This window comes from Aristolochia californica, unplaced genomic scaffold, assembly GCF_029961685.1.
Source record: "Aristolochia californica isolate CCGP_79_NKW_82.1479 unplaced genomic scaffold, dmAriCali1.0.hap1 SCAF_10, whole genome shotgun sequence".
NCBI classification, from domain to species: domain Eukaryota; kingdom Viridiplantae; phylum Streptophyta; class Magnoliopsida; order Piperales; family Aristolochiaceae; genus Aristolochia; species Aristolochia californica.
The window spans coordinates 35,525,761-35,553,329 of record NW_027181771.1 but is presented as its reverse complement, the minus strand read 5'-3'; the positions used below and the strand labels follow the sequence as shown (position 1 = coordinate 35,553,329).

At 39.9% G+C, this 27,569-nt stretch overlaps 4 protein-coding genes across 4 annotated transcripts; 2 read left to right on the top strand and 2 right to left on the bottom strand.

Annotated features, from left to right (window-relative positions):
* Nucleotides 1-235: 235 nt before the first annotated feature.
* LOC137942696 (uncharacterized) lies at nt 236-3,325 on the top strand. Its single transcript, XM_068788429.1, has 2 exons — nt 236-700; nt 2,797-3,325. The coding sequence occupies exons 1-2, from the start codon at nt 401-403 to the stop codon at nt 2,953-2,955; spliced, it is 459 nt and encodes a 152-aa protein (XP_068644530.1). The 5' UTR covers nt 236-400; the 3' UTR covers nt 2,956-3,325.
* A 1,909-nt stretch (nt 3,326-5,234) lies between these two features.
* LOC137943213 (uncharacterized) lies at nt 5,235-6,068 on the bottom strand. The gene has a single exon (XM_068788905.1). It carries the CDS (start codon nt 6,066-6,068, stop codon nt 5,235-5,237), a length of 834 nt encoding a protein of 277 aa, XP_068645006.1.
* A 1,325-nt stretch (nt 6,069-7,393) lies between these two features.
* LOC137942642 (uncharacterized) lies at nt 7,394-9,371 on the bottom strand. Its single transcript, XM_068788366.1, has 2 exons — nt 8,996-9,371; nt 7,394-8,559 (listed from the first exon to the last, which is right to left on the bottom strand). Exon 2 carries the CDS (start codon nt 8,540-8,542, stop codon nt 7,646-7,648), a length of 897 nt encoding a protein of 298 aa, XP_068644467.1. The 5' UTR covers nt 8,543-8,559; nt 8,996-9,371; the 3' UTR covers nt 7,394-7,645.
* A 3,186-nt stretch (nt 9,372-12,557) lies between these two features.
* On the top strand, nt 12,558-27,329 carry LOC137942641 (protein EMBRYO SAC DEVELOPMENT ARREST 30-like). Its single transcript, XM_068788364.1, has 10 exons — nt 12,558-12,834; nt 12,928-13,012; nt 14,668-14,738; nt 14,818-14,906; nt 15,008-15,251; nt 23,433-23,545; nt 24,171-24,261; nt 24,525-24,653; nt 24,781-25,334; nt 26,327-27,329. The coding sequence occupies exons 1-10, from the start codon at nt 12,667-12,669 to the stop codon at nt 26,763-26,765; spliced, it is 1,983 nt and encodes a 660-aa protein (XP_068644465.1). The 5' UTR covers nt 12,558-12,666; the 3' UTR covers nt 26,766-27,329.
* Nucleotides 27,330-27,569: the final 240 nt, after the last annotated feature.

Sequence of the window (27,569 nt, the reverse complement as noted above, 5' to 3'; positions counted from 1 at the left end):
ATTCATGTTTCATGTTTCCCACCTCAGCGCACATAAACCAGCACCGCACATGTCTCTAGGCTCCAGCAGTCTCCTTCACTCTCCACCCTGGTTCTCCCCTGGCTTACCCAAATCACCCCTGCGAGCCCTTCCATCGTCTACACAGTTCCCAAGAAATTTCAAGGCCAAATTCGTCATTCTCCTTCCTCTTAAAAGTGTCCCTCGCAACCCAATGATTCAAGCCACACACCTGATCAGAGTGCGAGTTTTGGTTCCTTTTTCTGGTTTTTGAAAGAAAAAAAAATATCACATGAAGGAGAGAAGAGATATAAGTTCTTCTTCGTCTCTTACTTTCCCTTAACCTCATTTTCGCTTGTTTTAGAGATAGAGTAGAGTGAGGGCTTGTTGGGCGGAGATAGGGATGAGAGAGGGAGGTTTTATGTTGGCACCAGCGCCAGCGATGACGGTGAGAGGATTCGTGGTAGCTCAGCAGAGGGAAGAAGAGCGGTGGAGGCATTTCGATAACTCGGTCAATGCGGTTTCCTTTGGCTTCGTTGCCACGGCCATTCTCATATCCATGTTTCTCGTCATGGCTATATTTGAGAGATTTATAAGGCCTAGATCGTCTGAATTACCTGGGCCACGGGGAGGGGGAGGACACCTTGTGGTTGTCGACGGGGCGGTGGGAGTGCCTTTGAAAGCTGGAAACTTGTCTCCCATGGTAAGCTTCAGTTTCTCTCGTTTTCCTGGTCTTTCTGCTGGTACGAACATCAGAATGCCTTAGTTTTCTACTTCCCTTCTTATATTCTATTGAATTTCAAATTCTTTTCGATGTATCATTGGTTCGCGGAACCTAATGAGGTTACCGGGAAAACCGCTGCAGTGCCATTGATTCCGAGCGACATCTTGATCAGGTCATGGGTGAATGATATTACAAAAATGCCATCTATTTAATGCAGATTTTGTTTGTGTTGGATGTATATGGTAAACTATAATAAATTGACAGGGACACCATGCCCTTGAATTTTAGCAACTTATCTTACTTTTGTCCCTCGACTTGTCTTTCGTAAGAGGGGAACTCCATGCGCAGGTGGGATTTTGCCACTTCCATTTTTCACTACACGCTCACTTCTGATGCCCAGGGCAAAGTGTTACCTGTGAAAAAGCCACCGTCTCTTAATCTGTAATAGATGAATGAAATTTTCCTTCTCTATGTTTGAAGTTTCGATTTTTATTTTTCGTTCTATTTCAGAGGCTGGGTTTATGGATTATTGACGCACTTCTTCAAGAGTTTTTGAGTATGATTCTTTGGTGAGCTCTTTCCAGAGAGTTTTGTTTTGAAAGGAAGCTGCTTCCCCGTGTTTATATTTCCAGTTTCTTTGCAGGCTGGATTATTTAGTCTAAAGGAGAAACCTCTTGTAAACTAACTATAGTGAATGCCTCCCAAGTCTTATCCGTGTCTTTATTTTTTTTCCAGTTGTTAAGTTTTACCATTTTTATGTAGCCATATATATGGCTAATTAATGAGCTTCCACAAACTCGCCCTTGATTCTGTGTAAGTCTTGAGGTCAACTTAATGACTGCCATGAGGTTCATTGTGACTTCAAAACGAAGGCAATGGCCAGGTCCACAAACTTAGTTCTAGTTTTACACAAATCTATTTGCTAACTACCATGTGGAACTCTAGTGTATAAGGTTATGATACCTCCACTAAAGCATTCTATTCTTTAGATTTTGAAAGCATATTATCAGTTTTTTGTTTTTCATGTTGTTCTTCTTGCCTGAATTGATTTTGGTCTGATTTTCATACATTAAGCAATTCTTTTCTGCTCCCCGGAAATGTATGACTTTGTAAAAGTTGGTCAATCAGCATTGCATAGCAGCGTTGAGATGATTTCCTTCTTTTTCATACATCAGCATTGCTTGTTTTTTATGTGGGTATGGATCGGCACTTTTTTTCTTTTCTTTTCTTTTTGAAAGCATGCTGCTGAGAGTAATACTTGTTGTTGTCACATAGAGAAAAACAACAGCAAAAGCTACTCTGGCTAGCTATTGTTTAAGAATAAATAATCTTTTGGGAGATTCCTTATCACATAAAGGACTCTGCATGGAGTTGTTTGTGATGGATCTTACATCTATCAGATCCACAAATGTGGTTAATTTCTCTTGTTAGGAGTTTTTTTAATGAGTTAATAAAAGTGATGCCATTCTAATAGTTCTAAAAGCATGAAATCATACACTTGTGGTTTCATTTATTCACACGCATCTGTTGTTAGTGCTCTGTATAAAATGTGTTTGTATTATTTTCATGTGACTCTGAAATTTTCTTGTATAAGATGCTTGTATTTAGCTTTGCCTTATGTATTTGTATGAATAATTCAGAGGGTTTGATGCACTTCTCGGTAGCCCATCATACCTATTCCCTGGGTGGACCAACTCACTTATAACTCACCATCAGTGAGTAGAGCTCAAAAGATGTAACACTTTTTGTTTCTTCCTTCTGGTAGGGTTTGAGGTTTTGAGAAAATCCAATTTAAATTTAAGCTGTTGGAGTGGATGACCATAATGTTTGAATTTTCTATCCAGCAAATCAGTCTGGATTGATATCTCTAGAACAGGCATTTCATGTAAATTCAAAGCATTTGAAGTAACTAGTATCAGTGTCTTTGTTGGGACTTTTGTCGTCAAACATGAGTGGATTAGTAAGCTCTGTAACATGTTTTCTTTTCCCAAATAACTATTTGACTAATGCATCTATAGTATAGCAATAATGATGCAAAAGAGGACTCTTGATTCTAGTATTTTATATTTATGCAGATGTCAATCTATGCCAAAGGAGTGTCAGTTTTGATGCCTGGCCAGGAAATTCCCACTTATATTGGGCACCCTGCCCCGCCCCCTTGCCCCCCAGAGCGAATATTATGGCCTGCTCATCAGCAGAGTCCTAGTGCAGGTCCCAGTCAAAATTCAAGTTAGAAATCGGCGGTGATGCTGATGGATCGGTAACATAGTCTTGGGAGCTTAGTGTATGCCATCAGTAGCACAAAACTCTTTTCGACTCAAAAGCATTAAGTTCCTATCTGCAAAGATTCTGCTAATGTGACAGTTTCTCATCCCAAGCTAGAGGATTCTTCAGAAGAGCCCGTTTGTTGTGTATATCTCTCTATCTGCCTTGTCAATATGCCCTCTTCAATTTTCATTGTAATATCAGCTGTACAGCTGATTGGACATGGCTTTTTACACCGTTGTATCTTCAGCTTACGGTGGATATTCCTCTAGTTAGCTGGTCCAAGTGTAAAAACAAGGTAATGGAAATGGTAAATTGGCAATTGTTATATAACAACGATGCCTGGTATCTGCTGCTTTAGCCATTGTTATATTCCTCGGTGAACAACAGAGTCATCTGAACTGGCTAAGCAGCGAAGCAAAGATCAAACAAGGTAAGCAGCATTCTCCTCTAATGGCAAAATGGAGCCAAAAACAACTGAGGATCGCCGAGCATTGACCAGTAGGTCATTCGAGTTTCATTTTCTGAACAAACTGTACTCGTCAGCTCTGCAAACCAAACATGATAAAGTCCAATGGAGCACTGCAGCATGAAGCCCCCCTGCTCTTCTGCTTTGACGTCATGCGTCCTGGGCGAAGCTACCTGCCTTAAGAGTTGTGCCTACCACGACATCCTTCGACTGCCAACGGCGAGCAGGGCTCAGGGCTCGTAGACCAAACCCCACGTATCTTAGGAAAAGAGGAAGAGTGGAAGCAGCTGAGAGTGGCGTGTCGATCTGAAGTTTCAATTTGGTGACGCCACGCTGAAGGATTTGGTCCTTTTTGGGGACTCGGGTCTGTGTCTCTATCCCTCGAAGCGCAAATGAAACGAAGAACCCGTCGTGCCCTCCTGAGGAAGGGAGAGAAATATTAATGAGAAACAATGGAGATGGCGAGATGCTGTGCTTCTGTCGTCGTTGGGCGGCATTTCTGTGAGGCACGCACGTCCGCCGAGAAAGACATAATATTGTTCGCACGATCCACTCAGAAATCTCTTGTAAGACGCACGGTTTAACAAAGCCTCCCTCCGAAAGTGGCACGACAATTTCAAATTTGAAGTTTGTTTTTACTCCCTCTCTGCTCATCAACATATGAAGCATTTGCCATTATCAATCTTATTCGTATTTTTCATCAATACAGTCTCATCAACATATGAAGCATTTGCCATTATCAACCTTATTCGTATTTTTCATCAATACAGTCTCATAAACATATGAAGCATTTGCCAGTATCAATCTTATTCGTATTTTTCATCAATACAGTCTGCTTATTGCTCAATCTAAAAAAACACCTCAAATCTGAAGCTTTTTTCGCCTCTCTGCTTCCTATTATCAATCTTATTCGTCATCATCAATACAATCTCAACCTGAAAAAGAGAATCACACACCAGTTTCCTTTGTGGGGACTAAATAACGTTCTTCTTTCACTGTCTACTCGAACAGGGAAAAAATGGATTTCTCAGGATTAAATGCTGCCATCGGCATCCCTCACAGATACAATGAGTTTGCAGTTTGCAGCGGCCATGTTCGTGCTCTCCTAACACAGCGAGGGAGAAGAAGACAGACGGACAAAAAGAAAATTGAGTCAGAGCCAGTAATTCCAAATACTACAGGAGAGCAAGATATGGTGAGTTTTCTCAAATCACGAGGAGTGTATATCCATTTACGCCATGCACAGGAAAAAAGAAAGGTCAACATAGGTTACAGCTCGCCCCTGTTCCACCCACCCCACTAAAATTTACAAGGTCTCTCCCCTGGGCAGCACGATGTTTCACACAATTCCTGAAATCAAAAGACACCCTTTGTAACAGAGGCGAACATGGAAACACAAATGGCCAAAATACCATAAATTTTGTCTTAGATCCTGGTTTCTGTCTTCAAAACGGCTCACTATCCTCTTGATGCTGATTAACCTCGAGGGTAAAAGATACGTAGGAACGCCAACGAGGAGAAGCATGTCGATGGTGTCCTTGCTGCGCAATTTGGCGAAGCAGAGAAGGAAACCCTGCTGTTTTACGCCAATCCAACAGAGAACACTCCCGTCTCATGGAAAAAGAAAAAACCGAAAGGCACCCTCCATTTGCTTTGCCCGTCAATCCCGGTAGTTGAGATGGAAACTAGAAAAAGGCAGCGAAGTCCGTGGTTTGGACAATTCAAGAAGAAGAAATACCCAAAAAAATTCAGAAAAAAACAAGAAAACACCAAAATATACTACAGAAAGATGAAACACTCCAAGGAAACGAGCGGATTTTCCAGCGACTCGTTTGCAGGGGGACCTCCTTCCCTTGTCCCCTCCGTTTGTGGGATAGTAGCTTTGGCCAATTCCTCGGGGACCAGACGGAGAGCTCGTCCCATTTTCCTAGTAGAGGTGCTCCGGGTAAGCTCGTTTCTTGGCGTCGCAGATCCTTTAGAGTCTCGGCGGACAGCTGGCGACCGGGACCTTCTGCCTGAGTCTTCCCCAGGATCCCTCTTGTTAGAAATCCGTGACCTGGTCACCGTTTGCCCTTCTCTACCCGGTGTTCTCCGTCCCGGAGAAGGCTCCGATCTCCTCGCCGGTGATTTCCCACCGTGGTCTCTCCTGCCAGGATAGTCGCCGGAAAGGGGACGCTTTCTTTGAAATTTGGCAGGGGACGTGTAATTCTTGGGCCGCATTTCGACTTCTTCGAAACCATTTTCTTCCTTCTTCTCGGTAATGGTCGTGGATATGCTTTCGCTCAGGCTACAGATCTCCGACATTTCGGATGTTTCGTCATTTGAGCTCAGGAGAGAAAATCTTCTATCGAACTTCTTGTCTTCTGTAGGAATCGCCGGAACTGAAGGTTTTGGAGGCCCCTTCTCAATCCCCTTATCTCCAGAGGGAATCACGACAAGGGGCGGCTTTGGAGTCTCTGAAAGCACCTCTTTGACAGTCTCCTCTTCTTGAGGAGCTGGCGGCGGCTCTCTGCTATTCTCCTCTTTGAGACTGTCATGGCGGTTCTCAGATCCTAGCACTGGTAGGGGAGAACCCTTTGAGGAAGGATCTTTCTTACTAATACAACAACCCATCTTTGCTCACTGAATTACAAAGCCATTGAAGGGCGAGAAGACAGCGTGAAGTTGTTCACGAAGAAAACAACAGATTTCGAGACTGTCAACACACTTTTCAGGCGTGAATGATGTTGAGCCTTTTTCCACCCATACACCCGAGTCGTGGCAGCAGGAAAAGCTCTCTGGAATCTGAAATTGGTAGTGTTTACCGAAGGTGGGCGATCTTAAGGCGTGAGACCTGGGGGAAGACAGAGGGTGTGTAGTTCAGAGATGCCCAGAAAACAGAGTCGTTGAGTGCATTTAGTAGGGGAGGGGAGGATGGGCTGCCTCACCAGAGGAACCAATTTTTGTACATACATAATGCTGCCAATGGCTTGTTGTCTCTTATTTCTTTTATACTTTTTTTTTTTTTTTTAAACCTGTGCTCGGTTCGCAATTCAATGGAACAAAAAAGGCACAATCGGCATAGAAACTACAGAAATCTCAGAACTGTATTGGGTGCAAATAATAATTCAATGCAACAGAAACGCAATAAAATTGAAGTAAGAAGAGTATTATTAGTAATTATTCATCCAGTTCCGTGATCTGTGCCATGTTCCAGTTCGGCGAATCACAGGCTCAACTGAATGATGCATGTGATATTGTTACATGATGAGCTCAAAAGGAGAGAAGGCCAAAGCCAATCTGCTCCATCCAGTCAATGAAATAGTCCGAGAAAAGACAAGAGACAGTTGACTCGTATATGAGGAGAAGAAGCCACAGGCCTCTTGCCAACCCATGTTCAGATGTTACTCATGTTAGCCCAGAAATGGCTTGACTTACCCAAAGAGGCATTGTGGCTTCCTCAAGACTTGTTCTCCATTATTGCCCACCCTAAGATGCAGGAAGTCGACAAGGATTATGGATGAGGTGGGAGAACTGGAGACTAAATCTTATTCATTTGGATGAAGACAATCCCACAGGCAGTGGCCCAAGACAGCCACGAGCTACTGGTTTCGATTGAAGCCGTCGGCCAACGATTTCGAGACTTCAATGTATGACAGAGAGGAAACGGGATTCCTCGTTCATGGAGGATTGAAGAAAGTTGGCGACGCAACAGCTGTGCATCTTAATATAGACGACGCACGGTTGGACTCCAATGTTTGAAAGAGAGGAAACGGGATTCCTCGTTCATGGAGGATTGAAGAAAGTTGGCGACGCAACAGCTGTGCATCTTAATATAGACAACACACGGTTGGGCTCCAAGACATGCACATTGACGTCTTCGTCAACGTTCATGGGTCCATGGCCATATAACAGTAAAGGAATTCATTAAAGCCTTGCAGAAGCAAGATTTGCCCAACAAATTCCAGTTGATCGTCGCATTTCCACATAACTTGGCTTTAACATATTTTACACATAAAGAGAATAGCTCTCTGGTGCTGTGGATTACCGACTGGATTGACTTCGTCTCCCCAGTTCCCAGCGTTTGCTCTCTTGTTTTTTTCCTAATACTTACACAAGAGTCTTCACACTTCAGCAGTCTCCTAATTTTTTTTTATCTCCTAGAGAGACATAGTGAGGAGAAGCAAGAGCAACGATTGGAGAGGGCTCGCTCAACCGGAGACGCCGATGCTGCTGCAACCTCTCCAGTCCATTTGGTGGTGGGACTGATGGTAGGCCTCCCTCGGCTTACGAAACGAAACTATCTGGCTGCTCACCATGTACGCCGTTACCCTCTCCAACGATCTTATCTCCTCCATCCGCAGCTCGTGCAGCCTCTCCACGTACTCCGGCACGCACATCAGGTCCCACAACACCCCCACCCCTCCCGGCTTCAACACCCTCACCACTTCCCCCAGCCCCTTCATTCTCTCCGACGCCGCCGCCCCGCTCCTCTGCCCGTACTCCCTCCCCACCCCGTGCAGGTACAACCCCGACACCACCGCGTCGAAGTAGTTGTCCGCGAACGGCAGCCTCCTCGCGTCTCCCTCCCTGCATGTCACGTACTCCTGCACTCCCTCCGCCCTCGCCGTTCTCAGCGTCCCCAGCGCCGTTCTCCGCCGGTGGTCCAGCCCCACCACCCGTCCCGAGCTCCCCTGCTTCTTCAGCTGCAGCGCCACCGAGTTTAGCAGGATCCCCCGCCCGCAACAACCAAGGTCCAGTGCCGACTTCACCGACGACCAGTCCGTTATTGAAGACAGCATCCGCTGAGACATTATCCAGTTCAGCGACAGTGACGACTGGAAGAAGTTGTGTGCCGCGAAGAAGAGGCAAAGAGAAAGCAGTGCCGTCAGGGCTCCCGAAAACCCCGCCACGAAGCGAGGCCCCCCTTGAGGGAGGAAAGGGACGAGAGAGTGGATGACAGAGGACAGCGATGTGAAGTGGAAGAGAATTAGTAGAGAGACCATCGAGAAGACAAGAGCGTGGATTAGCAACAATATCACGGTTTGCCACTCCTCCAACCCGTAGATGCGGTAGATCTGCAGCCAGCTGCGACCGGCCTTACCCATTCGTTTGGTAGATTCACCTGAAATTTCAATCGAAGTTGAAGATAAGTAATTCCCAACACTTCCCTTTCTTCTACCCTAGGATTCAAATTCGATCCATCTGAATAGTTGACCAGAAGGAGGTTCATATGATTCGGAAGCACCCCCTGCTTTGCATCAGTATCTTACTAGGGCAAGAAAGTTCGCAGAGAGTCTGCAATTACCAAAAGTCCTGGATCTTTTGGCCAATAATTAGGAGACGGACACTGAGAAATCAAGGGGGCTTCGATGGGTTAAACTTCTCCAATGTGGAGGATAGAGAAGCTCATAACCGGAGATTTCTCTGAGCAGAACGTGTTCACATGAGTTTTGACAGAGGGAAAGCATCAGTCTACAATTATCTGCCCGACTAGGAGTAGATCGATCGAACTACACATAACTGAGTAGGAGTAGGAGTGCAAGAGCTTATCTACTTACCGTGGATAAGGTCACCGGAAGACTTTCTTAGGGATCAGATCCCAATTCTCCGGCTCTTGACAGAGTCTTCGCCCGGCGAAGATGTGTTTGTTGCTAAAGCCAAGTACAGAAATTAATACGAAATAGCACCCGAAGATGTTATCGTAACTGCCTTCCTTTGAGAGCAAAACTGTCAGAAATGCTGAAGAGCGGTTAGAATTTCCTAACGAGGAGTCGGGAAGATAATCTGGGCTCGGAGTTTGTTCAAACTTCCCCTCGGAGGTGAACAAAAAGCCACAGATTTTTTCAAAAATTAGCTCAATAGCCACTTTCGATCTATCGAGGGCCTTTAACTGAATGGACTTTATTGAAGGGAAGTCTGTAAAAAAAATTTACAAGCAGAACCCATTAATTACCTGTTGAGCTCGATACGGTTTTAAATGCTCACCGACGAGATTCCGCAAAATCCAACCAAAATGATCCAGAGGGGAAAAGAAAATCACTTTCCTAATGATTCCTCGGTTGCAGTAAAAACACGAAAGAGGGCTTCCTCTTATCTTATGATTCTTATCTCTCCATCAACAGACAGAACTGTAGCAGTTACTGCCTTACGGAACTGAAATCCATACTTGATGGACTAGGTGAACTTAAAACTTAAATTAATCGCGTCTTCTAAATAAAAAAATGTAAACCGCATTGATGGGCTTGATTGACGTAAAATCAGGTGTGAAATGACCGTCGACCGGGGAAGACGTAACCGGGGAATCTGCACTCCGCAGAGTCGCGTTCGAGCGGTCCCCAAAAATACAAAAAAAAATCGGGAATCGTCTTCTTCTTTCGCTTTAAAATTTCAAACTCCAACCGTGGGATTAGATAATGGAAAAATAAAGTAGCCTCCCGCCACCGTCAAGCTTGAAGCAGACAGCGGAGGCGGGGGCACCAGACAGAGAAGAACGAAGCAAACGAATTCGTTTTTACATCACTGATCCAAGGACCCACATCCGACTCCGGTTTTTTGTGCCCATGAAACCAGATATCAATCCCCATCTTGTACCACATACGGATAAGACCCAGTTAGGGTAAACATGTGTAACAAACTTTAAAATATAAAATCTTAGTGACTTACTAGAAAATTATATAAAAATATTTAAATTTTTTAATAAGTCCTATTAGGGTTTTTTCAGGAAAATAAATAAAAATTATAAATCAATCTCATACATTACTTCCTCTCCTTCAATCCATTCATTATTGTGATCTGTAAAATTGTGAATAATGCAACAGGCAATAATAATTTTTCCTTATCTCTTATATAGAAGTGTTTGATCCAAAACTTTCACATACCAAAAGTCCTCTCAATTGTACTTTTTAACGAATAATGTCCATGGTTGAATAACTCTGAGATGATAAGGTGCAAAAAAAAAACTATTTAAGCTGGTATATCCAACATTTACAAGTAGTACTTTCATACGATATGAAACAATAAAAATGATTAATAAGACTAAAGCTAACAAGTATAAAAATAAATAAATAAAACAAACATATTACCTCTTAGGACGACAAACTCGTTAGGTGCATCCAATGCTTGAATCAAAATGCAAGCATCAAATTGTCAATACTTCCATATTAAAATTACAAATTACCATTATATTTTGTGATGTAATATTTTTGAATTTCAAAACCTAAAAAGTGCATTTGCCAATAATACGGGCCTTTATCTAAGTTTCATCAGTTGCTCCATTGAAAGTTAATATAATTAATTTTTAAATAAATAAATAATAGTTATAGTAGTTGTTTACCTTAAAATACTGATTATACTTATCATTACCCATGAGTTTTAGATGAATATTTCTAGTATAACCTTTAGTATATTATTGAAATATGTATTAATAATCTAAATTGACCATCTTAACCATTCTATTGACACTAGATATCTTTGGCTTAGACCTATGGTAACCATGATTATAGTACCTTGTTCTTTAAATTATCTATCATAGGCACTTTGGTAATCTTGACACCTTTTATAATGATAAAATATCAATACCAAATTATACGACAAACACAAAAAAAAAAAACAGAGAACTCATCCATACCAACATGAAAATTCACATATAACTAAAAACTCATAATCATTCTCGTTATTAATAAGAGAAATCATAACATAAAAGATAATTAAAAAAATTCATAACATAATTATTATAATACAAACAAATTATTCATAACATAATTATCATAACAAGGATAAATTAACATGATATCCTCATATTTCTACTTTCTTCTTCGTGGATGACTTAAAAAAAATCCTTCATTTTTCCAATATCATACAAAAAAATAACACTTTCTTTTCATTTTGTATGCATCGAAGCAAAAGCATGGTAGCAAAAATTTGTGTCTAAATAGATAATTTTTTTAGTAGCATCGATCTATCTATTTGTTTCAAAAATATCGCCAACTTGTGCTAATATTTGAATTGCAACATAAAGTTGCTCAATACGAGTCACTATTGCTTCCCCACCATTAGTTTTGTACTTTCACCCCCATTACTCGAGCGTGATGTTTACGTTTGACTTAACAAAGGAGTTTGATTGCCTCATCTATGATTACTAGTTGAGCCACCTCCATCACTCGATCATCCAAAGTGTTTGTTTAATCCTTGAATTTGTTACACCATCAAATCCTATATGTACATCATTTTACTCATTATGACCAATTTTTGTCACTTAATTAGTTTCCACCTCTTGCTATAATAGCAAAAAAAATCATTATTTTATATTTTTATTACAATTAATAACAATATCTTTCATCCTTTTTTCTTCCCGTTTTATCTTTGAATTATTGTGGTACTCATCCATTGACCATTTCCTAATTTGGATAATTTTATGAACCTTCATAGCATCATGAGGAGTGGATGTTTGTGGGGGCATGTAGTTGCTTAGCATCTCCCCATAGTCCGTGGATCACTTGGCTTTACTCAGGTTAATCACATCACCAAGTAAGAAAGCAGATGGAGACATGAAAAATGATCTCTTAGAACAGGAATCAAATCCTTCATGAACTGTGTGTCTTAAGAGTCCTTTCTTCCTTTCTCTGCTCATGCCTAAAAGACAGTTTTTGAGATTTTTAAAATCATAATCAAAACCAACCATCCAATCTAGAATTTATACAAATGCACCCATCTCCCTTTCCTCTCAATCAAGCATCGTTAACAATGACAGTAGCGAGTCATGTGCAGTGATTCCCATGGACAAATTAAAAGTGTACTTCTCTGTCATTTTACATGCCATCGACATCATATAACAAGTACCAAAAAGCAAGCAATCACTGCAATGCATCACATTTTCCTGCATCAACTTCATAGTTTTGTTAGTGAAAATGCAAGAAATAATCTACATTTTCTGGTACCATGAAATCAGTCATATATGTATTTGTCCATTATGTCCACCAGACATGCCACACGCCTCCTAGAGAAAGCCCAACTTTGAGGGACTTCCACTACCGATCCACGGACTTCCGACCGAGCCAGTTATTATAAAGCACCGCATGCGATCCAAACAGCACTTCGCACTCGCCGTCGCTCCCGCGGATCGCAGCCTTCTATCAGAAAAGTCAGACTCCTCCTTCTCAAGTCTCGAATCTGTAAATGTGATTGCTACTTGAATTTGTTCCGGATCGTCTCTGAAACGCTCCCGTGTAAAATGTTTTTCAAATCCAAGATCAAATGGTTCGCGCTGGTTACTCTCCTCGTTTCTTCCGTCTCTCTTCTCGTTCACCTTCACCTCGCTAGATATTCCAGCCGAGATATCGTTCAAATCAGATCCACATCGATTCTCGACGACGATTTTACGCTCAAGTTCGGCAAACACGTAAGGGTTGCATTTTATTTCCTCTCTCTTTGTTCCCAATGGAACTTCAACGGTGACTTGGATTTGATTGCTTGTTCTTGTGCCGTCGTGCAGACCATGCGCTACAAGAAGCTATGGGGAAGTATTAAGTCATTGGAGTCTGTCCAGCCATTTGCGAATCCACGGAGTACATATCCCGGTAAGTCAACCACACCTCCCTCTCTCTCTCTCTCTCTCTCTCTCTCTCTCTCTCTCTATATATATATATATATATATATATACATATATCTTGCTTGTCTTATGTATTTCTCGTTCACTTCAAAATGATCAGCATCATTTCAGACCTGCAGATTTGTTCTTTGGTTCGGTGTAAGTTTTGACTTCTTTACACAATGAATTGCCACTCTACTGGTATGCAAGTAATTTCAGCTAAAAAAGGACGGTGATCGTTCACTACCAATAGCTGACACGTTTAGCTCATTTTAAATGAAATTCAGTTTATGATTTGTCACTCCCACATCGCTCTGTTTGGAAGTTTGGCTGTGTTTTATCATTAGGTTATGGAATAGGGAGAAAAGAACTAGAAATTCTTTTCTTTTCCAGGCTATTTATTATTCACGGTGGTACTATAACAATCTGTACACTTCAGCTGTAGCTAATGAGGTTGGCATAGTAAAAGTTTTACAATGTCATTTAGCCTTGTCTGATTAGTTTTTCCTCATCAGTAGTCCATATGGTGCGATATCCCAAGGCATATCTGAAAGTATGAATGAAGGAGAAAGAAATGTTGTATCAGCAACTACTAAGAAACGCTGAAAGTTGAAATTGTCTACTGTTGATAGAGAAAGAGGGATCCGTTGAACGTTATTAGTTTCTTCTAACTAATGAATGGGAATAGACTTTGTTCTGTTCTTAGTAGAACAATTTTGGTAGTTGTATGAGTTGTAGGGCATTAATGCTGCTGCATGAAGAGTATTTCACCGAGAGAGGCAAATGACCTAGATATTCACTTATCTTGGACTGCACACCACAAGTGTTGATGCTTAAATGGTATATACTTGTTTCTCTATGTAATTGCTGACACAACAAGATTTGGCCTCATTGACACTCACTGTGAACAGGCGGTCAGTGAGATTAGCTTTAAGAGATCCTTTCTTCTTCTGCCGCCTAACTTTTCACTCAAGTTCTGCACCTTAAAATTGAGAGGACACATCTGATTTTCTGAACTCTTGTTTTTTTTTCCAGATTTGCGGTTTATTGTGTTATCCAGTGAACATAAGAAGAAAATGAGTAGCTCATTCTAGCAGAAGTTTAACTCAAAGATTTCCCTGGAGAACAGTACAATAAACTATAAATAGCTAATTATGTAACAAGAAACTTACTCAACATGCAACTGAGTGCTGCATAAAAGGAATATCTCATGATCCAGTGGTAGAAATTGTGCTTCACCATTTCACGTTTTCCACTCTCAGAATGTTGAACTTGCTGGTTTCCACTGGTTGGTGTAAAGAATTCTCATTGATAATTTCTGATTTAATATGAAAATTTTGTATTAGTAAGGAAAACCATGGGACTCTTACGTATATTGTGTTCACGAGTGGCTGATAGACATGATTTGACATGAATTTCAAATTCCAAACTACCATCATCCTTTAGGGCCCTATGCTGATTTTGTGAGTGTGTGTGTGGTTTATCAATGTTAATCTTTTCTTTTGGTTCTTCTTCTTTTTTTTTTTTTTTTTTTTTTTTTTGAAAAAACTTTGGTTCAATTTCTTCATTCCCTTTTCACATGAATTCTGATTTTTCTTGATCTTTGAAACAATTTATGCTCAGGCATTTATGTTTGTATTGCAGTTCCAAATGAAATGAACAATGGATTTATCTATGCCAAAATATATGGTGGTTTTGAGAAGATACAATCTGCGGTGGGATACTTTTACCTGAGGAATTTTTCTTTGTTGCACTTCCCATTAGCAGTTTCTAATGTGTATTTTCACCTTCTAGATTGCTGATCTTGTCACTGTAGCCAGGCTTCTAAATGCAACTCTTGTCATTCCAGAGATCCAAGAAAGTGGTCGTGCAAAGGGTATCAGGTTTTCTTCCAACCTTTTCTTCATTCTTCCTGGACATACATTGTGGCTATTCTTCTGCTGACCTTTCTAGCCATCTCATCCTTATTTCATTTACTATCCAGCTCCAAGTTCAAGAGTTTTTCATACCTTTACGATGAGGAGCAGTTCATTGCAGCACTAGCAAATGATGTTATAGTGGTGAGAAAGTTGCCTCAAAATCTTCAGGAAGCAAGAAAAAAGAAAAAATTTTCGACATTCTCACCCAAGAATTCTGCATCTCCAGACTTCTATATCAGATATGTCTTGCCAAAGTTAAAAAAGTCAAATGTTATTGGGTTATTGATAAGTGAAGGAGGATGCCTTCAGGTGAGAGAATCTTTCATATAAGGGAATCGTTTCGGCATTAGCAGTGGCCAAATACTAATTCTTTTAGAATTTTTAATGGCTTTAAAGGTTTAAAGTCATAATCTATTAATATAAGAGGGTTTAGTAACATAAAAACCTTACATTCCTGCATAGTTGCTTGTGCATGCTCTTAATATTCCTGTGTTGCTACTTTATGCTCAACATTTTGGAAAAATGTTTCATGGGAGACTGTTTTGATGTTAAAAAAAAATGAATTACTTTTTCCTCCAAGGGATGAAATTGGTATAAGAAGGAAAAAATAAATCCTTCCACAACTGCATGAGACAATTATCTTCATTCAGTGGCACAACAAATAAGTGCTGCATAACTGCCTATGGATGCATTCATCATCATTGTCATAAAAACCTTGTCCTACTTTCTAGCATACAAATATATTCTGCTTTATTGTTTGCTAGTTCAATTTTCTAGACTGACTTTCTATAAGCCACCTGACTGTTTCCATCCATGTCAATTTCAACCTTCCACTATTTCTTGCCTGTCCTTTACCCAACTATTGAATGTGTCTAATATCTCAAACAACTCTCCTATTCTGGTATGCCCACTTTTGAATCCTAGTTTTATCTTCCCTAGTTTGCCTCGTTCCACCTCAAACTATCATACTTTCTGGTTTCAACCATTTCACACTCCAATAATTAAGCATTGAAGTTAAAGAGCCCCTTAAAGCCATGCCAGTCAATGAATCTCCAGGTCCTAATGGTTTCACTGCTAAGTCTAGCTGAAAAGCTGGAATTTCATAATGAAGATATAATGGCTATGTTTGCAGACTTCTAGGAGAATGACATTTCCTCTAAAGGAATGGGGTTTCATTGTTCTCCTCCCAAACAAAGAAGGGGCAGAAAGCCCAATAGATTACAGACGCATCTGTCTAATCTCCAGCCTCTTTAAACTGATCGGCAAAGTCCTCCAAGAAGGTTAAGGAAAGTTCTCTCACATATCATCAATGAATCCCAAAGTGCCTTCATTTGAGGTAGACAGATCCTTGACTCAGATTTCATAGCTTATGAGCTTATTGATGAGTACAGGAGAAGAGGAAAGTGTTATTCTAAAAATTTAACATGGAAAAGGCCTTCGATTGTGTTAATTGGGAATCTGTCGATTTGTCACTTGATAAAATGAGGTTTGGTTAACAGTGGGGAAATGGATCAAAAGCTGCATATCTTCTCCCATCTTCTCAATGCTTATTAATGGTACTGTCAAAGGGATTTTTCAAAGTATCTTGAGGTTTTCGGCAGGGGGACCCAGTATCCCCTTTGCTTTTCAACATCATTAGCGAAGCTTTGGAGTCCTTTTTTCAAACAGTGTAGCAAAACGATTGGATTTCTGGATTAGGCTTTAACAGTAGCTCCCTCAAAATTTTCCTATTGCAATTCACTGATGACACCATCTATTTTTGTGATGGCTTAACAGAGCAAATTCTCAGCTTGAAGGCTCTTTTATTCCTATATGAGCCGGTGTCAGGGCAGAAAGTAAACTGGGCTAAATCAGGATTGTATGGTAGTGAATGTTAGCCAAGATAGGCTTGACACATATTCTCAGGTGCAAGATGCTCAATTTCCCTTCTACCTACCTCGGTCTGCCTCTCTTCTATGCTCGATCAAATGAAGCCTTGTGGAACCCCAGCCTTGAAAGAATCGAAAAGCGTTTAGCCTCTTGGAAAGGTGGGTTGCTCTCTCTAGTGGGCAGGGCTATCCTCATCAAATCTACTCTTGCTGGGATCCCTTTATATTTTTTTATCCCTTATCCCATACCTGACAAGCATAATTGACAAAATTGAAGCAATCCAACATAAATTCCTGTTGTGGAGAGCTTTAGAGAAATTCAGATTCCTGCTAGTGAAATAAGAATTACTCAACAAGAGGAAGAAAGATGGGGGCCTGGGCATCATGAAGCTGAAATCCATGCATGAGGCTCTCCTCTCTTAGTGGTTGTGGAGATTTGCAACCAAGAAGAATTCTCTGTGAAAACAGGTTCTTAACTGTATGGATTTGGACCTGATTGCTGGTTTCCTATTGACTCCATTTCATACAGAACATCAAACATTTAGAAAGCAGTTTTTAAGTATAAACATCGGTTCATGAGGCATATCAGGTTCCATGTTAGGTTGAGCTCCAATATCCTTTTCTGGTCTGATTTGTGGATTGGATCCAATATCCTTCAAAACCAATTCCCCAGACTCAACCAGGATCGAAACAAACGAATGACGATTCAACCCTCTAGAAGTATTTCGGAAAGCAACTTTTCTTGGGATCGCCATTTCGGAGAGCTCCAAATAATGAACATATCCCATAATGTCTCTGTGGTGCTTAACTTACTGGAGACAGCCAAGTTCTGGGTGGAAGGTGATGATGAACCAATATGGTCATTAATGACCGCAAGTCATTTCTCTACTTCCTCTCTGCAACCACAGCTCCTGGACCTCTCGGATTACCAAACGGAAAATAAGATTTTCCTTGTTTAGGGGCTGATTGGCCCTGCTAAAGCTCTTCACTTCCTGTGGACTGCTGTCCATAAGAAAATTCTCACTTGTGACAAGCTTTAAAAAGATGGTGCTCAATAATTGACTCTCTTTGCAAGCTGTGTGGGCAAGTTGAAGAATCCGTTGACATCCTCTTACTCCATTGCTCAGTCTCCTCCTCAATCTGGAGCGCTGTTTTAAAGAAGTTCGGAATCCAGCCCTGTTTCCCTAGATCTTTCCCTGAATTTATTGCTCAATTTCCTCTTGGAACCTTCCCTCAGTGAGAAAAACTCTCTGGAATCTGTTATTTCAGCAGCTCTTTGGCTGAACTGGAATGAAAGACATAACAGAATCTTCAATCATAAGCAGAGTTCAATAGGCAACATCATTGAATCTATCTTTCCGACCTCTTTCATCTTGGTAAAGACATACAGAGGTCTGCATCCTCCCCTCTCCCCCCCCCCCCCCCCGCTTTCAGATCACTGGAAAGAAGTTTCTGCTTTCTCCACCCAGTGCCATACTCAGCAACCTGCCCAGTCTCCTGCTCCTCCCAGCCACCTAAAGCTCAACTTTGATGGGTGTTCTCTGGGAAACCCTGGACCTGCAGGTATTGGAGGTGATTGGAAATCAGGGGGTTCTGTGCTGCTGTCCTTCTTAGGTCCTCTTCCTTCATGTGATTCAGCTGAAGCACAGATTTGAGCTCTGCTCGAAGGCATCGGACTATTCCATCAGCATTTTCTCTAGCCCCGGTTCTTTTTGAAAGGGACTTAACAAATGTGATTAACTGGATGAGATATCTCTCCCCTCCTCATTGGTGTTTTCTTTATGTTTCGAGGAAATTATATCTCTTTGTAGCTCTCTTGATGTGTCCTGGCAGCACAGTCTATGCTTTGCCAATAGTGTAACTTATAAGCTGGCTGAGGAAGTTGTCCTTCTCCCTTCTCTTGTCCTGGAGTACTCCTCCTCCTCTTGCTCCACCAAGAGGGAGCCCTTTCTGTATTCTCTCATTTTCTTTAGCTCTTAACAATAAAGCCATCCACCATTTCAAAATAAAATAAAATTAAGCATGTATTAGTTGAGTTTTTCCAGGCCACATTGCAGCACACGATAAACTATGTAATTTTTATTTACTTAGATTTCTAGGGAAGTTGTTTCTTACTGAATCTTATTTCCTAGAGTGTAAGGGGAGTAGGGCCACTAGTGTCTTTTTTTCTTTATTTTATATTATAATTATGAGATCAGAATGAACCCTAATTAATCCTCTTCTAATTCAACATGAATTGTTTTTCCAGCCTTCTCTCTTCTCCCACATTCTCTACTTAGCTTTTAGTGACATTCATGAATCTTCACATTGTATCGGAGTGTGTTCCAAGCTAGATGGAGAAGTAAAAAAGAACATGGAGAAGCAGAAGAACAAAAGAGAAGAATAAAAGATAAAAAGTTTTTTATGAGTGTTTTTCTCTCTGCATGGTTCCTCTTCTTATTGAACTGCTCCCTGCTCTAAGTCCTCATCAGTGGTTCTTGCATTTTGTGTTCCTTTTGATTCCTTTGTCTGCATTTTTTTACTTTTCCTTTCTGCTGCTCTGTTATGCGGTTGTCATAATGGGCTTGTTGCTGTTGCTTGTGCTGGTGTCTATTTCTGCAGAAGTTTGAGGCGTGTACTCGATTATTTTAGTTTCCTAGTTCTGCTAGGGCTCCCTCTGATATTGTTTCCTATAGTTGGAGGCTGCACCAAATAGAGACTTAGTGTTGTATTTGGTCTTCTCTGGTAGTTGTCTTTCCTTGTTAACTGATATGGGAGATCTTTAATTTGCTTCTGCTATGAGTTTATCATCCTGCTGTTTCGTGGGCCTTGATTCTGCCAGTCATGCATGCTGAGTTTTGTTTGGCCTACTGCATATAAGTGGTGACCTAAACTGGTGCTTTTCCTCTACTCTTGCTGCGTTATGGAATTTATCTCTTCTTGCTGCTGTTTCTCTGGCTGTGTGCTGATTGGCTTGCTCCAGGGTTAATTTGCTGTATCTACATGTTTTATATCCCTCTGTGTTTTAGTTTATCACAGTTGAGGTTTCTGAAACCCAGTTTGGTTATGCTAAGTATCATGTATAAGTCTAGGAAGATCTCTATTTTTAATCTGTGATAATTCTTTTGCAAGGCTTCTCCTATTTTTTGGACTCTGCCCAATGGAAACGGTATTAGTGCTAGAGTCTTTTGTCCTGTTTTATTTGTTTAAATTCTATTAAATAGGAGTGAGTTTTGGTTGCTGCTATAACGTGTTGCGAGGTTTGTTTTGCTGGTTCAGTTCAGTTGTTGGTTGCTGATTGCTCATTTCTATATCTGGTACTTTCTGTGTGGCTGCTATGTTTGCTGTTGGAACATTAAGTTAGAGAAGACCTGCTGGAAATAGACAAAGAACAGAAAAAGAGAAAAGTCATATTAGAATCCTTTCCTACCCAGGTGGATTACCCCAAGCTTCTTTTTGCTGATCCACCTCCACAAGCAAACAAAAAATCCAACATGCAGAAACATAAGAAAAGCAGAAACTCTCGGCAGGACACATACTCTGAAATTCTATTGTTGTTTAATAATATATTTTTCTTACCAAAGTTGGAATCCCAGTGACAATAACTTTCTGCTTTTCGGCATTGAATCCTTAGAAGAGCAGAATCAGTGGTACCTGGTGTTAGAGTTTGGCTGATTTGAAGAAGAGTGCTTGAGCTTAAGACTGTCACTATGCTTCAAAATGTGGACTTAAATGAGGTTTTTGGAGAACCCAATCTGATCTGTCATTCTCAACTATTATGGCATCAAACAGTTGGCTTTATGATGAGCTGTGGTAGTTCACTCTTCTGGTCAATACCTTTGGTGTATCTTGTGGTTGAGAGACTAAGCTGTTGTTTCTGATCATAGTATGAACTCTTTAATTTGGTATTTAACATTCTTGGTGGAATATGCTAGTTCATTTTGATGGTCTATTCTCATAGTTGGTTGTCTATTCAGCTGTGTTTAAGTCAACCTTGCCAAACTTGAAGTTTTGTGTGTCAACTTTTTTTTTTATTCTCTCCTTGTACATACCCACGGAAGGGTGAATAGTCTTAGTGTGCCTGTGTCTCATGGAAGCAGCAGCAGCAGATGAGTTTATGTTCAAGGGTAGGCTGTGTAACCTCCAATGGTACCTCTTTGGTTGGTTAGTTTTCTCATCACTTTGAAGCAATACTCACATACCCATTACCCATGGCAGCCCTTTGTGACATGTTTTCTCTGAAGAATTGATGGGTGTGTATGTGTTTTTCCTACTTTAGGAGTACGTTTAACCAGAGTGGACAAGCATGACCTTCATCCTTGGGTTAGTTTCTATCTTTGCAAGGGGTTGTCACAAGATAGGACATCAACATGGTATTGAGTTTTGTGTCAGTGCTTGGTAGGTGTCAATCCTCTTGTTTGGAGTATGTGGCTTTTGTTTGGCTAGGAGTGTGCCCAAATCTAGTTTGAATTGAGTCAAATTATATAGGTTTGCATCTTTGAAAGTGGATGAATGTAATGCTACCCTTAAAAGTGGGTAGATTGGTGTCTCTTAACTTTTCTTTGACCTAGGAGTGCTAGTGTTTGGAGTCTTGTTACACGGCAAAAAGTGATGTTTCTTTGCTCATATTTGTTCTTGACAAGCTGGGTCTCTTGGTGTCACATCCCCAGCTTGAGGGGGAGAAGTAGAAGAAGAAATACATAGAATGAGGCGTTTGGATGAGCCTACTATGAAGAGCTTCATGATTGACAGTGAAGTTTTTATTATAGTTGGTGACTAGAGCAAGTGTTTTCAAATCATCCAAATAAGGGGGAAAAAGGAAGACACAGATTGTGCAGTGGTTGAGTGCAAGAACAAGAGGAAGCTAAAGATATGTTGAGTTGATTTTTTACTGAAGACCAAAGAATGGAATTTTTGTTTTATTTTGAGAAAATATGTAACAAGCTGTAGTTATAAACTCCAGATTGAGGGGGAGTGTTAGAATATGTAATTTCTATTTACTTAGATTTCTAGGAGAGTAGTTTCTTACAAAATCTTATTTCCCAAGGGTGTAAGGGGAGCAGGGACATTAATGTCTTTTTATCTTTATTAATGTTATAATATGAGAGAAGAGGGAACCCAAACTAATCCTCTTCTAACTTAACATGAATTAATTTCTCCAACCTTCTTTCTCCCATGTTCTCTACTTTGCTTTTTATTATGTTCTTGAATTTTCACCCATCAACTAGGATGTGCCTTTGGTCCCATAGATTTTCCTGTATTCATCTTCAGTAAAGCTTCTTTCACCATGCTGTCATAAGTTATTTGAGTAATCTTCTGTACAAGACTGTTAATAGCTTCTCTGCCTCACTTTTTGGAACTTAACTAAAACTCGGATTAACACTCTTAATGCTTTTAACATGTTTTGTTCTCTACTTTGCCTTAACTGCTATTTCTATATATCTGTTCTCCGACGTGGCAAAACTTAACTTGTTCAATTAGTCCTCTTGCTAAAATTTTTGCTTCAGTTACATTTTTTCAACTGCATTTCTTGCCTGTTTATGCACATTATTAATTTGTTGATTCCTTGAAACACATACTTTTAAAGAACAACTTTTTGTGGATGGTTTCTTGAACTTACACTTACCATTGTTTATCTAATTATCTTTTCCCTTTATACCCAAGTACATCTATGGAACAAGTTTGAAACATGCTGCTAGTGATTACAAATTAAGTTCATTTTCTTTTAAACTTCACTTTTGCTATCTCCAACATTTTGCACTTGAATTGCCTTTTGAGTTTATATTTTTTTTTTTCTACTGTCATATTCCACTTCCTCATCTAAGACCTCTGTTGATTGTACCTGCTTGTCATTCATTTTGGATGGAAAAACTTTGAGGTTACTATCATGTGTTGTGTGGTGAATGCCCTTGGAATCATTATATAAGTTAGCTTAAGGTGATAGCATGTTGTTGTTCCAAGACTTTAGTGCGATGTTATGGTTTTTCTTTGTGAATAGAATGAAAACAGCTAGTCGATTTCAAATGTGTTTTTGAGTTTTCCATTTTCTTCTGCTTGTTTGTTATGAGATAAAAAAGAGAATTCTGGATACCTTTTTTTGATCTCTATCTCCATATTTTGCCAAATAGCGAATAGAGCTATGTACTTCAAGTGTTCTTGTGTGTATAAAACAAAACACTCATATGTCCTTATACACACATATATATATATATATATTTTTTTTTTTAAATGATGTGTCCTTATACATATTAACTATAAATAAAATATAATTTACGAGGTTCAGGTTAGTCTTGTGGAGAGGATAATGGTGACCAGTAACTTGGAAATGCTTTGCAGATTTTACATTAATGGTGATTGACTACTCACCAACTTCAACCAGAACGTGTTTCTTTTGATCAAATCATTTTGATTATTATTGCTTTGAAGTCTTTAGTCCATTCAAGTGTGCCAGGAAAATTTTCCTGCTATGTTTTATATCTTCTAGTTTAGCTTATTTTATCTTTTGCCAAGTTGGTATACTGGCACATGATAGACATATAACTGGCTCATTTTTTTCTTTTTACACCTATATGTTCGTTGTTCTCCTATTAAATACTGACAAAATGATGTAGTTCACTCTGACTGGATTTTCATTTATATGCAGTCCATCCTTCCCTCAAGTATGGCTGAATATCAGAGGCTTAGATGCAGGGTGGCCTTTCACGCTCTTCATTTCCGTTCAGAAATTCATGATCTTGGGCTTCAGATTGTGGAGAGGCATGATTTCTGGACTACTTTATTTTTTTTGTTTGCACTGAAACCTTGGTTCTGAACATCTGGGAACCACAAAGTATCCATCTTTGTGGAAAAAGAATACCGCCTGCAAATATCATTTTATAATATGCAATGGATATGTATTGTACCTTACTAGTGGATATTCTAGGTAACTGAAAATCATTATTACAAGTCTACAACTGATAGTGGGCTTCCTTTAAAATGTTTCATGAAAGCCTGATGCTTGTGTCAGAGCTAACATTATTCCCAAACATCTACTCTGTTCATTCATTTTATATGTCTGTAACTGTTTTTTATCTGATTTTCTCGATGTTTTGAGGTCACTGGAGTTTGAATCCCTCAGGAAGCATTGCAAGTTTTGACTTCTTTAAACTTCACAAATATTCAGGCTATCTTGCTTGTAGTGTCCCACAGTTTTTCCTTGGTGCTGTTTCTAAACCTACTAAAGTCCTGAATTTCAGCCATAAGGCAGTTATAAGTTGCCAAAATTCTGCTTCTTGAGTTTGTTGGATAGTTAATTTTCCTGTGATTCTTCATGTAAAGTTTAGAATTATAATTGCCTCTCTTTTAGTCTGTTGTTTTATTTTGTTAACATTTTTTTCAGCAGGTTACGAGCATCCAGCGATCCATACCTTGTTTTTCATCCTGGTCTAGTGAGGGACACACTGGCGTATCATGGTTGCGCTGAGCTTTTTCAGGTTGATTTGTGTTTGTTTCTCATATTTGAGCATGTTTAGAGTTACATTCTATGTGACATCCATCTTTGGTTTGCTTTTATTCCCTATAGTACCATGTTCTTTTATTCAAGTGGCACGGTTTGAGGTGCTGTTTGCATGCAGTTTCATGGGTCTTCATTTGCCTTGGAATTGCCCCTAGAATTACACTCAAGAGTGATAAGACTCGATTTTTTCTTGGTATATGCTTCTGCTGATTCAAGTGTGTAACTCCTTTTATGGTTTAGGACGTTCACACTGAACTTATACAGTATCGGAGGGCTCAGATGATCAAACAAGGGATGGTTCATGAAGAACTGAGTGTTGAACCTCATTTCCGAAGGAAAAATGGGTCTTGCCCCCTCATGCCTGAAGAGGTAAAATAGTGTGAAGCTCTTCAAAATGCTGCCTATTAAGACTAACTGGTATTATTTTTTTTTTCCTTGTATGTAGGACAAATTTTCAATGCTTCGTAAATTTGTTATTTTGACTTTCTTTCTGCAGGTTGGACTACTTCTTCGAGCAATGGGCTATCCTTCAAACACAGTGGTGTATGTTGCTGGCTCTGAAACATATGGTGGGCAACGTGTTCTGATCCCTCTACGTGCCATGTTCACCAAATTAGTTGATCGGACTTCTTTATGCAGCGCAAAAGAATTATCTGACTTAATAGGCCCTGAAACTCCACTTCCTTCAGATCTGCCGTGGTCTCCAGCACCCAAAAGTGAAAAGGAAATTATTGAAGAATGGAAGAAGGCAGGTCCTCGGCCCCGCCCTCTTCCTCCACCACCTGCGCGCCCAATTTATCGACATGAGAAGGAAGGCTGGTATGGGTGGGTTGCAGAGACGGACCATGAACCTGACCCTTCACTTGTGGATCTCAGGTTCAAAGCACACAGGTTGCTGTGGGATGCTCTTGATTATATTGTCTCTCTGGAGGCAGATGCTTTTTTCCCAGGCTTTAACAATGATGGTAGTGGCTGGCCTGACTTCTCAAGCTTAGTGATGGGGCATCGCTTGTACGAAATGGCCTCAGTTAGAACATATCGTCCAGATAGGTAAAAGATGGCTGGTTTTAACTTCATTTCTTGGTTAAATTTGGAAATTATTCTAATTATTTTTTATGCTTTTTAGTTCACTTCGTTCAAAGATCTTTTACTTTTTGTAGGCCTAGTTAAGCTCTTGAAATTCTAACACTAGAATAGATCATTTAACTGTCTAAGAAATCAGATCTTTTCTATATTTCTTGGCATTGCTACTATCTTATCTTTGTTTTTGTCACCATTGGTTGTTTATGGAAGCTTCACTTCAAGCTTCCAGTGTATGTGCTTCTAAAGAGAATCAATATATAAAACTAGATTAATTATAGTCAAGCATGCTGAATGCATACTGTGTAATCTCCAAATATTTTGTTACTTGTACTATGTACGTTGAGGGTCATTCTTTTGTGTCAGGAGCATATCTTTGTTGGCTTGAAATAAAAAGGGGACACCCATGTCACTTCTCTGTTTTCTGTTTCAATCCTATTGGTGTTTTCCTGAATTACAATATGTAGGATTCCTTTTATTGCCGTAAGGTCAACCTTCCACGAGCAGATGGTCATGATTTTTATGTGCTTTTCATTCAGCTTTTTGCATGGATGAGAAAATCTAGATTATGTGCTTTATTTGTATTCTGAAGTTCATTATCCTGTTGATTATGTGATCTCCTGGCTTTGGGCTTGCTTTAAAGAAGCAATATAAAACTAATATGTAATCTCCTGTCTTTGGGCTTCCTCTAAAGAAGCAACATAAAAGTAATATGGTCTCTTTAGCTGTAGTATTCTTTTGGTTGTAGCTGTTATTTTTCATTTTAAAATAATATTATTATTCTTTGAAAAATATTAGAATAAAAATTAGCGGTGTTAATAATTAAATAAATTCTGTTTATAATTTTTACTCCAGGAACAAATTTTGCTATTTCACTGTTGATTGACACTCAAAATTTTCATTTATCTTATGTTCTGTTTTTGTTCATTTCTGTGACCCATGTTGGCAATCATTTATGGCAGAAAAACTCTCATTGGTCTTCTTGATGATATTAAAGAGCATATGTATCATCCAAAACGCAATTGGACATTCTCTGTACGGGAACACCTCAACAAAAGTTTGAATGAAGATGGCCTCATGAGAGCATCTCAGTTGTCAAAACCAAACTTATTCTTATCTCATCCATTGCCCGAGTGTTCTTGTAGAATCTCTGGTTTTGTTAAAACTACGAGGCCAGTCAAGGGAAATCCCAGTGAACAGTTGTATAGAAGTCTAGATGAGTGCCCTGAATGGATGCAGCGAGGATTGGAAACTATCTCCAGCAAGGATACCAACATGGAAGGAGAAGTAGTAGATGAGGGTGAATCGTTAGAAGATGATGTAGATATGGAAGAGCAGCCGGAATCAAATCAAGGGGGCAGTCCTTCGGAGCCGGACGATGAGATGGATCCTGATGATTAGCACATTTTGTAGATACATACATACAGTTAAATGACAGAACTTTACGGGTTAGATGCTTTGGCTTGGTCCTGTGTAGGGTCCCTTTTCTGGATTTTTTACTTTCAGATGAAGGGGTGGAGCATGAGAGGGGATAACCATTTGAATTATTTTATCTGATCCATCCAAGTACCACTGCTTAAGGAAAGGCTGGACAGTTGGGCAATGAATACTGACGTTTGGGAAATTGATACTACTACTATATTGGCTATGGTCGTGTAAAGAAACCTTGAGGAGGGAAGTTCAGAAGTTTTTTAACTTGTATACCGTGGCTTTTCATTGAGCTGCCCGAAGACATTACACTTTTACCTCCATTCTGTTGCTCAGTCGATAAGCCACTTTTTGGTACAGTGTGAGTTTCTGTGTAATTTTTTTTTTTTTTTCAGTTATTAGAAGGAAACATAGCTTCTGCATTGGGCAATTGCACTCAATGTAATATCAATTTGTATACGGCAAACATACTTGCCATAGAATTCTTTAACATTTTCATCTGTTTTAGAAAAGAAAAAAAAAATTATATTTAATATTATTTGATCACAAGCAATATGACACAATTGAGTCTCGCCTGCAATCTTCAAATTCAAGCCAGGCCAGAGCAGCGAGCGATCAGCTCCTGCAAGGAAAATGGACGCACAATACTTGCCCTGCAACACCCTCTCTACCCTTTGTTTAACAGCACAAAGGGAAGCCATCAATTGTTAGTTGCGAAACCATAAGCAGGACCACCTTTTTGGGTGTAGAACTGCCAGTTTCATTAATTTTTTAATC

Bases quoted from the DNA above. Each gene is read 5' to 3' on its own strand.
- LOC137943213 (XM_068788905.1), bottom strand. From the start codon at position 6,068: ATGGGTTGTTGTATTAGTAAGAAAGATCCTTCCTCAAAGGGTTCTCCC.
- LOC137942696 (XM_068788429.1), top strand. From the start codon at position 401: ATGAGAGAGGGAGGTTTTATGTTGGCACCAGCGCCAGCGATGACGGTG. The intron at 701-2,796 runs GTAAGCTTCAGT...ATATTTATGCAG, and splicing joins CTGGAAACTTGTCTCCCATG to ATGTCAATCTATGCCAAAGG.
- LOC137942641 (XM_068788364.1), top strand. From the start codon at position 12,667: ATGTTTTTCAAATCCAAGATCAAATGGTTCGCGCTGGTTACTCTCCTC. The intron at 14,907-15,007 runs GTTTTCTTCCAA...TTTACTATCCAG, and splicing joins GGTCGTGCAAAGGGTATCAG to CTCCAAGTTCAAGAGTTTTT. The intron at 15,252-23,432 runs GTGAGAGAATCT...ATTTATATGCAG, and splicing joins GTGAAGGAGGATGCCTTCAG to TCCATCCTTCCCTCAAGTAT.
- LOC137942642 (XM_068788366.1), bottom strand. From the start codon at position 8,542: ATGGGTAAGGCCGGTCGCAGCTGGCTGCAGATCTACCGCATCTACGGG.